This window comes from Pteronotus mesoamericanus, unplaced genomic scaffold (genome assembly GCF_021234165.1).
Source record: "Pteronotus mesoamericanus isolate MK-2021 breed Mesoamerican mustached bat unplaced genomic scaffold, CSHL_Meso_final contig_121, whole genome shotgun sequence".
Lineage (NCBI taxonomy): Eukaryota > Metazoa > Chordata > Mammalia > Chiroptera > Mormoopidae > Pteronotus > Pteronotus mesoamericanus.
In genome coordinates, this window is record NW_026555046.1 from 3,195,145 (window position 1) to 3,211,516 (window position 16,372).

General features: G+C 39.5%; 1 protein-coding gene across 1 annotated transcript in view; it reads left to right on the plus strand.

The window, feature by feature from the left end:
* Positions 1–16,372, plus strand: part of VWA3B (von Willebrand factor A domain containing 3B) — a 217,404-nt gene that overhangs the window by 52,541 nt on the left and 148,491 nt on the right. The window contains 1 exon segment of the mRNA XM_054586153.1: positions 2,741–2,856. Within this exon segment, the coding sequence (XP_054442128.1) occupies positions 2,741–2,856 (116 nt within the window).

The window sequence follows — 16,372 nt, forward strand, 5'->3', positions numbered from 1 at the left end:
TAAGGGGGGATGCATCTAACCTGTATGACTATCAACATTACAAGGGAGGAAAAGTCCAGGATGAACCTCGTGACCAGTGACATGAAAGGTCAGGAGGTCTCAACTGCATAACCAGCGATATGCTAGGGAAGGAAAGGTTCCCTGTGGTGGGGGAGGAGGAGTGCTGGTGGTGGCGAGGTCCTGGTTATCCCAGTTTTTCCCATTGCTAGGCACCTAGGGTTTTCTGCCCTGATGACCTTCCATACCTGGTCATCATTCTTGCTTTGCTTACTACAAATCACTTTAGGGGTTAAGGCTTCAACATATGACAGTTGAAGGGTAGACACAATTCAGTTAATAGCAGGAACTGTAAGTACTAAACTATCTTTTCAGTTGCAGTTGAACTGATCTGTCAGCCTCAGCATATCTGAATAATAATGAAATGTACATTTTAAAACATACCCCACTGCCCTGTCTGTGTGTGTGTGAGTTCAAGCCCCTTGTGGAGAAAGGCCAGATGTTTATGTGGTTACAAGAGTGACTGGGTCCTTTCCTAAGTTAGCCTGTCTGAAATGAATGCAATAACTGCTCTTGAGTATTTGTTCTCAAATCGAGTTGCTCATCATATTTATGTGGGGAATTTGTTAATCATTTGGATGTCTGAGCTTCACCTTGCAAGCTGATTTCACATAATATAAGGGAACCTGGGAATATGCATTTAGTACTTCATTTGCATAAGAGAGGGCCATGGCTACTCTAGACTATTAAGGGAGCTTGATTAAAATGCAGATGTCTTGGCCACAGCCCCAGAGATACTGTCAGGATCTAGGGAGAGCCAGGGGCATCATTTTTCACAGGACCCCTAGTGATTGTGAGGAATGCGGCTCTGGTTGCTCTTAAAACAATTTAAAGTCTCCTAACATCAGGTAATTGGCTACCATTCTGAGTTTCTGAGCCCCCAAAGTACAGAAAGGGCTCACTGCCCCACTTTTGCTATAGGAGACAGATAAAAGCAACTGGCAGAGCCACCTTTCTTGCTTGTCCTCTTCTCTGCTCCTGTGGGCATTTCTTCTGGGTGGGTGAGAGGCCAGGTAGTAATTTAACAGGGAGTTCACCTAACCTTTCGCACTTTAAATTTTAACAATTCACCACTGCACTTCAGCTCCAGATTTTTAGGCCATGCACTGTGGAGTTCTGTAGAAGAGGATGAAGTGTAGACAGGCCTCCTGTCCCAGCTCTTGCCCCCGAAAGTGAGCGCACCCACAGCCAGTGGTGCTCCTCCTCACTGCACCAACCCCCTGGGGTTCCTAGTTGGGCTCTCTGCACTGTGGCTCTTGGGCCTCAGCTAAAATACAGTGATTATCCAATTGTAAGGGCATGTCCTTAGTATCTCAGCTTGCAGGGAGCCTAGAGTCTGCCTACCCCATGCCCAAAGCTGTGTCTGGACAGAGCCAAGAGCCCTGAGGTGCAGTGCTGTACTCTGCAGGCTCTCCAAAGAGCCCAAGATGATTTGCATAATGGTGATTTGCTTTGTGCACTAGAAGGGCTGTGTTAACCAGAGGGAGTGTCTGCCCTGTTCTCTTCTCCAATCTGGAGAATATGTCAGAGAGTAGAAAGTCTTGGGCACCAAAGGCCTTGGCACTCAGTGTGTGGGGCCAGCCAGGAATAGCCTCAGCATCTCTTCTCTTCCCTGCTAGGAAGCTGTCCATTTCTGCTCTGGAGGAGGTCCCAGCGGGAGGCAAGCACAAGCAGATGGAGTCCATCAGCCTCATTAGGGGTCATTGGACAAGGTTGACTTGTTCCCTGCCATCAAGTCATCATCCTAATGTCACCTGAAACTCTTTAGAAATAGGCAGGACTGAGGCTTTCCATAGCCCAGCTGAGGCCCACGCCTCTCCCACTATTGGCCCATCTACCCATCCATCCACCCTCACCTGTGCTTCAGGATTCTCTTTGGGTTGAGTAGCCACACGCCACCCCTAAGGGGAAAGGGGAGCATTACTCAGAGCTCTCCTCAGCCCATCTGAAAGAAATTTCCCATGATTTCTGACTGTTTGAATTCTGGATAAGTGGCTTCAGGTGTGACTTAATCCATCACCCATTCACTACACCAGTGCTCCTTGAGCTTTTAAGGTGCACATTGAGCCCCCTTGCGGAGCTTGTTCAAGTGCCGATTTGGACTCAGCATCTGGATGGGTGAGGGAGCGTGTACCCTAAGCAGCTCCCAGGTGCTGCTGCTGCTCCTGGGGCCACACTTGGAGGAGTCGGTCCCCACAGACCCGTCCATACATGAAGTCTTTCCATTCATACTACATGTAGGTCCTGGGGAAGTGTGTATTTGCTGAGTTAAAGCAACTGCAGCCTGTCGGCCATGAGCAGGTGAGCCCCGATGCCTGTAGTCGCCTGCTCTCTGACTGCAGGACTCTGGGCACTGTGGGGTCACATTAGACCTGGCTTGTCAAAACTGGGCCGCCATGACTGAACTCTAGAACAAAGCATGAATATAACACAGGGTATCATTTTTCCAGGGAAGAAATGCCATTTGGCTGAACTATTACTCTATAATAAAGAGAAGAGTCATCAGTTAAAACCCCAGCACATGTACAGTTCTCTGTTTTTTCCCTTCTCTCTGTCTCTCGTCTGTAGGAACAAAGTACATGGAAATCAGCGTGAAAGAGCAAGTTCACAGTCTTGGGGGACTGAATAGGCATGGGCAAATACCACCTTCCAGCCTAATGTTGCAAATTGCTTCATGTTTCAGATTCCATGCGTTTGCAGAGAGAACAGAGTGTGTGGAATTTCCTGCATTCCCCCTAAAAGATGGTGACAGTGTAGTGACTTGGAATTCAAGGAAACTGAAAGGAAAACTCCCTCCAGGTACCTGGAATCAAAAATAAACAAGTGTGTTTTGTATCTTAATTTCAGATGATCTCGTATCCTTGGAAATAAAGCACTAGGTAGGGACTAACTGTGTCTTGTATTATTAATGTTGTATGAGGTAGAGTTCATGGATCTTAATAGTGCATTTTTCAGTTTAGCAACCAGTCATAACTCATCACCCAGGGAAGTGACCCAAGTGATCAGTGTGTTTACAAACTTGGGAACCTTCTGGAGATGTGGTCCCAGGGCCTGTCAGTGCAGGACGTAGTTCTTGGCTTGGCAAGGCGGAGTGCTCTGCTGCCCAGCTCCGCAGGGTGCTGTAGTGAGGATGCCTACAGTTCTCTGGGTTTTCTGCTGCCCTGCACAGCAGTGACAGCAGTGCTTGTAGATGATGCACGTGTGGGATTAAGCTGCCTGTTGCTGGGGGCCAAGGCGCACAGGAACCCCTGCAGAGGCTAAATGAACCTCCCCTTTCATTCAATGAATGTGATCAGAGTTTAAAAGGCATAGAAACTGATATCACAAAGTCAGTGAAAAATAGGGTAGTGGTTTAGAAAAACAGCACTGGACAGTTACTCAGAGAGCCGAGAGGTGAGTGTTTCTTTGGACTGGTGAAGCTGCCAAGTGCCAGGCACTGAGTACACACCACTGAGAGAAGCAGGAAGGAAGCTCCCGTTCCTGTGTGAGATGACAAAGGGGTCTAGTGGGCATCTCACACAGATGCCCGTTAGACATCTGAGAAAGCCCATCCACCTCCACCCTCCTGCTCACTTTTCGTAATCAACAGAAGGATTTCTAGCTTCAGTGTGAGGCAAGAACAACTCTTTGGGGATGTGGGAGAAGCTACAAGATGAAGCTGCTTACAGGTTTCCTTTTATGTAATAGTGTTGCAGAGGCTCCTGGGGAAGGGCTCTGGGACTGAGCAGGAGGCAGCTGGGTCAAGTGGGGAAAGCAGGGGGCAGCCAGGTGGTCAGGTGGAGATGAAGGCAGGGGATGGAGTCATAAAGTGTGTATCAGAGACACACTTCGTGAATTCAGATTCTTAGTGCTCCAGAGCAGGGCAGGGGAGAGGTCTCAATGGAACTCTTGGTGGGCAGTACTTTAGGTAATAGCTGACACCTTTGCTCTGATGGTGAATTAAAGGTCTCCAAGAAATTGAGAAAATATCAATTGATAAGCAAGGTTGATGCTAATCTAAGAAAAAAAATTCAGGAAGTATGCCATGCCTATTGAAAGTAATTTACAAGGTTAAGCCTAGTGGGCAATAGGTAAAGAATGTGAGATGTCACCAGCTCCCCAAGCCATGCCAACTACTGTAAATGGGGTTTAATTTTGGCCTATATGTATTCCTTGGGAAGTTAGTTTAGAAGGGAAACACATCTGGCTGCATAGATTACATTTTCAGTAAGTACCATCTTCCAACCCTTTGAAGCATACAAATTAAATTAGATATAAAAACATTTTTCCTAGAATAAAATGCTCAGAGCACAGTCTGCTGTTCAGTGATCACATGTTCTGAATATGATGAGAGTGTCCCAGATTTTAAATAAGTGATCTTGTCTCCTCTATCCATCACAATGTCCCAGAAATGTAAACATTTCAAAGTTGACCTTTCCCACTCAAAAACTGCCCAGAAATCCTTGACTATTTTGTCGGAAAATTTGCGGTTTCCAACCTCATCTGGAGCTTCAGAGACAGATCTTCAGTCTTTTCCTGATGGATTTCCTCTCCCCATGTCCCTATGATCTGTTTCAAGCATTTTTCAGTGTCAGTTTCCTCAGGTTCCTCTCCAGTTTGGGGAGGGAAGGTACCCCCTCAGGAGGTAATTTGCCAACTATTATACAGAAAAGTGAGACTATGGAGTGAAGGGCTGGAAGATCATGCTCAGAGAAATCACCTGGCAATTTAATGAAATCTCCTATTACTGGCTTTCAGAGTATAACCAACCATCATCCCATGCACTACAGCAATGCAAAAAGAAACTCAGGAGTTAAGATAAATAATAGTTTTAAAAATTAGAGTGAAAGATATGTAACATAAAATTGACCGTCTTAACCATTTTTAGGTGTACAGTTCAGTAGTGTGAAGTACATTCACAGTATTGTGCAAACAACCTCTAGAAGTCGTTTCATCTTGCAAAACTGAAACTCTATCTATTAAACAGCATATCCCCATTCTTTTCTCCTCCAGCCCCTGGCATCCACCATTGTACTTTATGTCTCTGTTACATTGTTTTATTTTTATTATTATTATTTTAAAATTTAACAAACAGACATTGCTTGATATATGCCAGGCACTGTTCCAGCATCATCAAATTTTAACTCACTTAATCTTCATCATAGCCTAAGGGATAGGGACTATTAGTATCCTCATTTTAGTGATGGGAAAAGCGAAACAGAAAGCGGCCAAGAAACTTTCTAATTCACAGAGCAGTAAATAGCAGAGGGAAGATTAAGACTCAGGCCCATGGTACCAGGCTGGTTTTCTTCAGCGACTCATTTTACGTATGAAATATAATAGGTCTCTTCTGTCTCCTGTGTCTATCCTTTTTCCTCTAATATTTTAAAATACTTTATTTCTGTTTGTGCTCACCTTCTCTAGTTTCTTACAGTGAGTGCCACAGTCTATTTTCTTCAATGAGTTTCCACCAATTTTATCTTAACTTCTGTGATTTTTTTTCCTCTACTTCCCTGAATTTGTCATATTGTATCTCTTCATGTTGTCCTATCATCTCACTCTTGAAAATTTCTGCTTTGTTTTCTTCCTTCATGGAGATGATGGCTTCATAGTAATTTTTAATTCATTTATTTCTGAATTTTTAATTCAGAAATATTGGATGATAATTTTCATGCATTCCTTGATAACATTTTTAGTGTCATTCATCTTTTTATAGTTTTTTGGCTTTTTCCTTCATTTTTTTCTTATTATACCTATTTTGGATACTGTGTGTCAGCTTTCTTTTTATTTTTCACCACTGGAAGGAGACAAGACAGATCTGTGCAAGCACTTCCTATGGGAGGTGTGGTAGGAAGGGCTATGCTTCCAGCTCAAGGATCTTCTCTGCTGCTGCAGAGAAAGTGGTGCCTACAGATGATTTTGTTCTGGGTGATGCTACTTCCCTTGCCTCTCTAAACCAGGCAGGTGAACTTTTGCTTCTAGCCCTTGTTCCTGCAGCAGTCAACATTGCTGGGAAGGCTCACCTTTGACTTTAGGTGGGCCTTCCACTGCCTAATACCTGCCCCAGCTCTCTGGACCACCCCAAGTACATAATTTTTGGGCTTTCTCCTGCACAACTTCTTCCTCATCTCACCTGCTCTTTACAGCCCTTATCTGGATGTTATTTTTGTCTCCTAATTTAGTAGAAGAAAGTATTTGTGTTTTCTTTTTCATTCTCATTTCCCCTATAATTTCTGGGAAAAAGGGGAAAAGATGTTGACTTACACAGTTGTGTATATCTTGGAAGTAAGGCTTCATCAATACGAAGATGCAAGGAAAATAAGACCAGCAACACTGAAAGGAAAAGAAACCAACAGAGACAAGAGGGAAGGAGGGAGGGGGGGCGGGGGAAAAGGAAGGGAAGGAGAAAGTCAAGGAACATGTAGCAAGGACTCATGGACAAAACCAAAGGGGAAGAGTTGAGGGAGGGAGGGGGGTGGGAGAGGTAGGGGGAGGGCAGAGACGGATGTATTTGAAAAAATAAAGTAATTAATTTTAAAAAGTACTAAAAAAATAAATTAAAAAAAGGCTATATCTTAGAAGTTCAAAGGTATATTAAAATGAGCTCTAAGGCCAAATGTGAAACCTGATATCGTCATCTACTGTGTGGGATGGACAGATCTTTCACTTTTTCTTGTTATACATTTATGCGTTGTTACATTATGTTGCCACTCACTGCGTTTATATAAAAAATGTGTCATTTGAACATAGCCCATCTCTTATCAATTTCTCAAATTCCAAAATAACATTTGATGGGTTGGTATAAAATTATGGTGTTTTAAAAGAGAATACAAGTTGTAAATATTAAAAAACAACATTATCTATTTTTCTCTATTACATCAGTTATTTCCTATAAATCATGTTATCACTTCTAATTATTGAGTGGAAATGATGATGTGTACTAACTCTCTGAATGTTTAATTTTTGTCGGTTATTTTTTTTCCTAGCATGGGTAAAGCTGAGGTGTATGTTGCTAGGGATATTACATACATTAACTCATTTGATCTTCACAACAGCCGTGTGAAGTGAATGATATTAGTATCCCAATTTTTCAGAAGAGAAACAGCCTTGGAGTTATGTTCTGAGGTTACACAGCTGTTAAGAGGCAGAGCCCGAGGTCTGAGTCCAGGCCCATGAAAATTAGGCTGTCTTATACTCTGCAGACATGTTGTAGACAACTTGAAAAAAACAGAGAAAAAAAGAAAAGAAATATTGTTGCCACCCAAAGATTTTCACTGTTGAACATAGTAATGTATTTCCTTCCAATCTGTTCATTGCATGCTATTTTTAACAAATGAAGCATAAATGTTATATTATGTACCAATTTAAACATTGCATTTTCTACTTAATATTGTAGCAAGTATTTGTCCATGTTCCTAGAAAAGTTTTGTAAGTGACATTTTAAAATACATAATAACTTTATGAATGTGTGTTGCATAATTTTGTTAATCATATTCTGTTGGGCATTTGGGTACTTTCGAATTGTTTTTGCTGTTAGAGATGGTACAGCACTTATCTTTTTTTGTAGCATATTTCCTCCTGTATTTTAGATTTTTGGGGGATTGATTTCTAGTAGCGAAAATACTGGCTCAATCTATTTGAATATTTTGGGGTAATCTCTCCCATTGAATTGCTTCCCAAAAAATGTTTCAAGGCAAGTTAACTCACCCCAGAAGTGTATGGGGAAAACCGATTTCACTGAAGTGAATTAGCATAAAAATAGTATCTCATTGTTTCCATCTGAATTTATATATTTTTATATATATTAAATTTATTAGGGTGACATTGGTTAATCAGATCAAATAGGTGTACATTTCTGTGACACATGATCTGTATATTGCATTGTGTGCCCACCACCCAAAGTCAAATAATCTTCTGTCACCATATATTTGGACCCCTTTACTCTTGACTACCTCCCCACCCCCTTCCCTCTGGACAACACCATAATATTGTCTATAGTTAATGAGTTTCAGTTTTATATCCCACGTATGAGTAAAATCATATGGCTCTTAGCTTTCTCTGAATGACTTATTTCACTTAGCATAATATTCTCAATGTCCATCAATGTTGTTGCAAATGGCAGTATTTCTTCTTTTGTTATGGCTGAGTAGTATTCCATAGTATATATATACATGTTCTAAAACTTCTTTATCTAATCCTCTATCAAATGACACTTTGGTTATCTCATGTCTTGGCTACTGTAAATAATACTGCAATGAACATAGGAGTGCATATATCTTTGCAAATAAATATTTTTAATTTTTTCAGATAGATACTCAGAAGAGAGGTTGGTGGGACATATGGTAACTCTCTTCTTAATTTTTTGAGGAATCACCATACTGTTTTCTATAGTGGCTGCAGCAGTTTACATTCACAGCAGCAGTGAATGAGGGTTCCTTTTTCTCTACAACCTCTCCAACATTTGTTATTACCTGTCTTGTTGATAATAGCCATTCTAACAGGTGTGAGGTGGTATATCACTGTAGTTTTGATTTGTATTTCCTGAATAGCTAATGAAGTTGAGCATCTTTTTATATATATGTTGGCCATTTGCATGTCTTCCTGAGAAGTGTCTGTTCAGGTCCTCTGCCCATTTTTTAATTGGATTGTTTGTTTGGTGTTGAGTTGTATGAGTTCTTTATCTATTTTGGACATTAACCCATTGTTGGAGCTGTTGTTATAAAATATCATCTCCCATTTGGTTGGCTGACTTTTTGTTTTGTCTTGTTTTCTTTTGTTCAGTTTCTTTTGTTGTGCAGAGCTTTTTAGTTTGGTATAGTCCCATTCATTTATTTTTGTCTGTACTTCCCTTCCCTTTGGGGTCAAATTCATAAAATGTTCTCTGTAACCAAGGTCCATAAGTTTAGAATCTATGTTTTCTATATAATTTGTTTCAGATCTTATGTTTAGGTCTTTGATTCATTTTTTTTTGTTTTTGTTTTTTATTTCTTCTGCTGTTTTTCTTTTCTTTTTTTACATTTTTATTTTTATTTTTTTAATTTATAAATCATCTTTATTATATTACAGTTGTCTCAATTTTTACCCCTATACCCTCCTCCATGCATCCCACTCCAACCCCCTACTCCCACAGTCAATTCCCACTCTGTTGTCCATGTCCATGATTCATTCATACATGTTCTTTGTCTATTCTCTTGCCCTTCTTTCCACTATTGTCCTCTTTCCCAATCCCCTCTGGTCACTTTTAGTCTGCTCCAGGTTTCCATGCCTGTGGTTTATTTTGTTCGTTAGTTTATTTTGTTGAATAGAGTCCACTTATAGGTGAGATCATATGGTACCTGTCTCTCATCATCTGGCTTATCTCACTCAACCCAATATTCTCCAGTTCCATCCATGTTGTCGCAAAAGGTAGGAATTCCATCTCTCTCTTCCTTTCTTTCATTCTTTCTTTCTTTCTTTCTTTCTTAAATGCAGATTGATTTTATTTATTTTTTTAAATGTCAAAGTTAATTATAAAATATTAAAAAAATTAAAACAATGATAAATTCTCAGGAATTAAACCAACATGACACCAGCACAGAAATAATCATTAGATCAATGAAATATAATGAGCATTCTAGATGCAAACATATATATCTAACAATATAATATATGATTAAGTTGATATTTCATATCAATGGGGAAAATTAGGCTTATTCAACAAATAAGGTGCATAGACCATTATTACTTGAAATAAAACAAATATAGAGCCCTATTTCACACATTACACAAGAAATATTCAGGTGAGTTAAAAATCAATATGTAGAATCTAAGGAGTTTTAGAAGAAAATAGAACTAATATTTTTCATGACCTGAAGTAAAATATTCAAACTCAGAAGCTATTGGGTAAAATGTTGACAATATGACTATATTAAACATTTAAGACTATATAGTAATATACATATAAAAAAGTTAAAGGACAAAGAATAGAATAGAAAAGTATTTGCAACACATCTAAAATATGGTTAGTAGATTTTTGGGGTTATTTTTTGTTTTTTGTTAGGGAAAAAAGTTCTACAATCTTTCATCGATAAATGGATAAAGAATATCAAAAAGTCATTTAAAGCTTTTGTTTAAAAATACTAGAAATAGGCAAGAAATATACAAAAACAGGTTTAGTGTCAACAAATAGTAAAGGAACAACTAAAATAACATCATTGTCACAATCAGATTAATGAGTATTAACAATATGGATAATATCAAGTATTGGAAACTGTGAAATGAACTACGTATTCATAGAAACTTTTTCTTCATCTTAAAGCAGTCTCTTTAGCATATTTTGCAGTGCTGGTTTAGTGGAGGTGTATTCTTTTAGCCTTCTTTTGTCTGGGAAAATCCTTATTTTGCCTTCCATTTTAATTGAGAGCCTAGCTGGGTAGAGCAGCCTTGGTTGCAGACCTTTGCTTTTCATGACTTGGACTATTTCTTGCCATTCCCTTCTGGCTTCTAGTGTTTCTTCTGATAGTCAGCTGTTAGCCGTATCAGGGCTCCCTTATACGTTACTACCTCTTTCTCCCTTGCTTGCTTTAGGATTCTCTGTTTGTCTTTGATATTTGCCATTTTAATGATGATGTGTCTTATAGTGGACCTCATTGGGTTCCTTTTGAATGGGACCCTCTGTGCTTCCTGGGCTTGTGTGAGTTTTTCTTTTCTCAAATTAGTGAAGTTTTCTATCATTACTGTTTCCAATAGGTTCTCTATCCCTTGCTCCTCTTCTTCTCCTTCTGGTATCCCTATTATATGGATATTATTAACTTTCAGTTTGTCCTGCATTTCCCTGAATGCCTCTTCATTCTTTTTGAGGGTTGTTTTTTTTTTCATTTTCTTGCTCTTTCGGGAGCTTTTTTCTACCTTGTCCTCCAGCTCCCTGATTCGATCCTCTGCTTTATCTGGCCTGCTTTTAATTCCTTGTACTGTGTTCTTCAGTTCTGAAACTGTATTCTTCATTTCCTCTTCTTGATAGTTTTAATGTCTTTTTTCATGCTGATAAAATTTGCAGTAAGTTCCTGAAATTTCCTTGTAGTTTTTGGTAATTTGAGCTCACTGAGCTCATTGAGCTTCCTTAGAATTGTTTTGAACTCAATATCTGATAGTTTACTTGCCTTTATTTCATTTATCTCTCTTTCTGGGGATTGCTGCTTTTCCTTCATTTGGGGGGTGTTTCTTTTTCTTCCCATTATTTATGATACACTTCTTTTTACATCTGCTTCTTAAATTGATCTATCTTGTCTTCCTGACTTTGTGGTGTGAACTTCTATGGTAGGAGACTGCTTTTTTTCTTCTTCTTCTTTTTTCTTTCTGGATCTGCCGCTGATAGTATCAGGTGTTGCTCCCATCTGACATTATGCAGTCTTTAAAAGACTTCCAGGTATCTACTATCTGTGCCTGTCTCCTCTAGTTGTTAATCTAGTCACTCTGCCCTCAGTACTCAGACTTATGCACCATAGGGCAGGGTAGAGTCCCTTCTGTGGGCAGGGCAGTTGTGTCCTTTCTCGGTGCTGCCGAACAGGATGGCTGCTGTGTATAGTGAAGGAGTCAACACCAAGATCTCCCCAGCTACTTCTTCAGTTCTCTTCCTAGTGACTCTGTATCCAGACTCTCCTCAAGCAACTCTAGTCCCCTGTGTGTCCCCTTTAGCCAGGGACCTACTCTCTGTGACTGCTGCTCTATACTCAGCACTGAGTCCTGTGCAATGCCTTGCAGGGAAGAGCCTCTTGGGGTGGGGCTATTGTGTCTTTTCACACTGCTGCTACTCAGGGCAGTGGTCTGCCTGTGCAAGATGGCACCTGCACAATGCTGGGTGAGTCAGCCCGGGACCTCACCGGCTACTTTCTCAGTTCTTTCCCCAAAGCCTCCTTCCCCAGTCTCTCCTCAGGCAGCCGCAGCCCACTCAGTCCCCACCTTTGCCAGAGCCCAGGGTAAGTGGCTGTCACTACAAATTTTTGCATTAGCTCTTTAAATGGCTCTTTGTGTCCCCAGCCACCTGTCTCTGGCAGAGAGCACCTGTATGCTTTTCACAGCTGGCTGTTGTCTGTATTCTTTTTGGGCTCTGATGCTGCAGGCTGGAGATCCCCACTAACGGTTTAGACCCTCCTCTTCTTGGGGGATCCAGCTGGCCTTTTCAATGTTTCTCTGGCACTGCTGCCCATGGATGCCTAACCCACCTTCTTGAGCCTCTACCAGACTCCTTACCAATTAGGTTGTGCTAAAACTGATTCTTCTGTCTGTCCGTGGTTTGAAGGCTCCTCTCTTAAAATTGTTCAGTTGTTTTTGAGGTGATTTCTTCATAATTTAGTTGTAATTTCAGATTGGTCCTGGGAGGAGGTTAGTGTGTCTTTCACTCACTCCTCTGCCATCTTGAAGTCTCAGAACCAGCTTTTTGTAGTATTAATATTTGGTATAGTCATTTTGTTCTCTATGTTATTCAGTTCTGCCATAGTTTTTATTATTTCCTTTCCTCTGCTTACTTAGGGTTGCTCATATTCTTTTTTTTCTAGTTCTTTAAGATATAGTATTAGGTTGTTTACTTGGGATTTCTTGCATTTCATGACATAGGTATGTAATGATATAAATTTCCCTCTTATTACTGCTTTCACTGCATCCCAGAAATTTTGATATGCTATATTGTCATTCTCACTCATCTCTATATGTCTTTTGATCTCACCCTTTATTTCTTCTTTGACCCAGTCAATATTTAGTACTAGTATGTTGTCTAATCTCTACATATTTATGATTTATGGGTTTCTTTATTTCCTTTTTGAAGTGGATTTCTAATTTCAAAGCATTGTGGTCAGAGAACATTCTTGGTATGCTTTCAATCTTCTTGAATTTATTGAGACTTGTTTTGTGACCCAGCATATGGTCTATCCTTGAGAACATTCTATGTGCACTGGAGAAGAATGTATAATCACATAATACCCCAAACTGAGACACATAATTTAAAAAAAGAGGAAACAGAGGAAAGAGACATGGAATACCATCTGAATTTCTTTGATGAAGAAATTAATGTCAATTATTAGTGAAAAGTACTGAATGTTTTATATTTAATTTCTTTTGTGAATTACCTGTCTTTTGTCCATTGATCCACTGGGGTCTTGTGTTTCTTATATTGTGTGAACTCTTATACCAATGACATTAACTCTTTGATGTTATTTCTTATGGATAGTTTATCCTAGTGATTGTTTGGCTTTTGATTTTGTGTACATTTTATATACAACCTTAAAATCTGCAATCCAATCTGTAAATCCTATAACTTATGTGATTTCCTGTCTTTTCCATTTGGTTATTTATGACCTGAGCTTAAAACAAAACCAAAAATCTTTTCGGTCAATCTAGACTTATTTTGAATTATAATGTAATGTATGGATGTAAATGGATGTTTCTCTTCCGTAGCTCACACCTGTATTCACACCATTTAGCTCTCTGGCTTTTTATAATATATTACACTCCTATGTGATAGGCTTGTTCCTGAGCTGTGTACTCTCCTTCACTCCCTTTTCCCTTCTAATCTTCCCTTTCCAGTGATGACCTTTGACATTAATTTGTTTTTCTCTCTTCCCTGTATATTTCTTGTAGATGTGAAAAATGTGATTGATATTTATTTATTTAACTTTATTTTTTTAATCACCATTTATTTCCCTATACCCTCTTCCACTGCGACACACTGCCCCCTTCCCTGCCCTCCCCCCCTTGCAATCACCACACTGTTGTCCATGTCTGTGTGTCCTTTCTCGCTCTCTTTTTTTATTTTTTGCTCAATCTTTCCTCCTCCACCCCAGTGGCTTGATATTTTTTAAATAAACTTTCCTGTTGTGCAGTGTTGGACTGAAGCTTCTAAGGGGAAAATATGCGTATGCCTGATCTGTATTCTGTCCTACTCAGTGCATGCTCGTTTCCTCATAATATCCATTGACATTTTAAGCTCTTTATTTTTTTACCCCAAATACATTTACATGCATTATATTGTTTTCTTTTCTTCGCTTTGTCCCCCACCTTGTTCATTAGTATAGATTTGGGTAGATCCAGCCGTACAATTAGAAAGGAAAACAAAAGATTGAGCTGAATCAGCAGTGTGCTTACTTCACTTTCCTTGTCAGTGTACTAAAGCCTTTAAACATTTGGAACAATAATATTGCATTTGTACCAATTAGCAAGTGGCCATTTAAAAGGTGATAAATATTCTCTAAAGTTCCCAGAGTCCTTTGGACTATTACTACTGAAATTAGTAGAGACTGGATAAATTAGAAAAATGCATTGCTATGAATTCTGATTTCATTTAATTTTGATGTTTGATACTTATTGATAACATATTTGTAGGAATTTGCATATCTGCAAGTAAGTTATTTATGTATGAATTACGTCCAACTGTTGGGCCTTATATTTTGGGGTGATTCCTCATGTTAACCTCTGATAGCAATTTTGTCTTGTTTCTTGCTTCGTTACACAGGCAAAAATATATCCATCAAGTACAATCATTTATTTATTCTGTGCTTGCTTTGGATTTTTATATGGACATTAATTCCTTGGAAGCATTTCCCCTCAGATTGAATTTTTTCTTATTTGTTTTTCCAGGATTGTTCTTTTCAGGTGATAGAAAAGCTTTTCCAGTATTTTGATATGGACACTAGGTTGGTATATTAAATGGTGCATTACATTTAAAATTTTTCTTGCATTGACTCCTAAGAGTTCATGGTCAATCTTCTTCACAATCAAGACCATCAGAGAGAGGGCAGGAAGGGGACTAAAGTTCATGTTACCTGTCGTGTCAGCTCCACTGAGCACTTGTGCCTGCCCACCTCAGGGATCAAGAGAAAATTGCCTCTAACCCATGATTCTGTGGTCAGGCGATATCTAAAGACCTTACCCTAGATTTCTGAGAACCTAAGGGGAACCCTTTTGTTCCCCTTGCACTCTGGTATTTTCTCCCTGCCTGTGCCAAGTCTGGTTCCCCCATGGTAGCCTGGGTGAAAAATCCATTCCCTCTCTTTATTCCCTCCCACCACCCTCCTCTCATACTCTTCATTAGGTGTGATTTTAATATATGCTACTGACCCTCTGAAAGTTGAGGAAACATCCTCAACTGCATCCACCCTTCTATTGATTCTTTTGCAATTGGAAGCCTCTCACTATTTCTATTTAAGAGCAAAACATGCCATTGAATCTCCCCTATAATCCCAATGACAATATCTTGGGGTATGTTGAGCTTCTTGGACCTGTTGATTTATAGTTTTCATCAAATTTTGAAAATTTTCAGCTATTATTTCTTGATCACAGGTCTATAGGTCAACTGCAGTTTGATTGCTCTAGGATGGGATTTGTCTTCTTTTAACTAGTGTTATCTATGGTATATTTTTTTTGTAGCAAGTACCATGAGCACAAGAGCCAAGCCAAACCATGCAGTCATGCATAAGGCCCCTGTTCATGTTACATCCACTAATATTCTGTTGGCCAAATAAAAGCATATGACCAAGTTCAATAGTAGTAGGATGGGAGGTCACCCACACCGGCATGGAAGGGGAAGTAAATATTTGCTGAACAGTAATGTAAGCTATCAGAATCTTTTGTTCTTGTGTGGTTCTTTTTTTGACTCTGGGAGAGTAGTTGCTGAACATTGAATCAACTTTGGAATTAGACCTGGATTCAAACCCTAGTTTTGCCACTAATTACTTGTGTGACCTCAGGCATGTTACCTGACCTTTCTGAGCTATGTTCACTCAGCTGTAAAAACGTACATAATAACATTTACCTCATGTGATTGTTAGGAGAAGTAAAGCATATGGCACGCATAGAAATGTTTAGTACAAAATTGGCATTCAGTTAATGTTAGTTTCCTTTTGGGATTACAAGTGGGATTTTATTGTAGATATTGGTTCTAGAAAGATAATCAAACAGGATATTCAGCCTCTGTCATAAAGAAGTTTTTAGAGTAGTCATGATACTAATCAGTTTATTTACATGCATAATGATGGATGGGTACTGGAATTTGGAACTAGGAAGTGAATACTGTATTGTTAAATGTGTTCCAATGGGAGGATGAGCCATGTTTAAGGTTGATACTAGGAGTAGGCCACTAGGACCTAGCTAGAGGAAATCAGGAGCACCTGTTCTTCTCCTGGAAGCAGTAAGTAGGATTATACTGTGGGGCCCTTTCTGGAAATGATTTTCTCCCACTTACATATTGTCAGACTGGGCTCAGTGAGAGCCTTGAATAGTGCAGGAATATTTGTAAATTGGACATGGTAATTTTCAATCCTCAGAAGGTTTCAGGTTGGGATGGATTGTCCTGGTTGAGGGTTGGGTT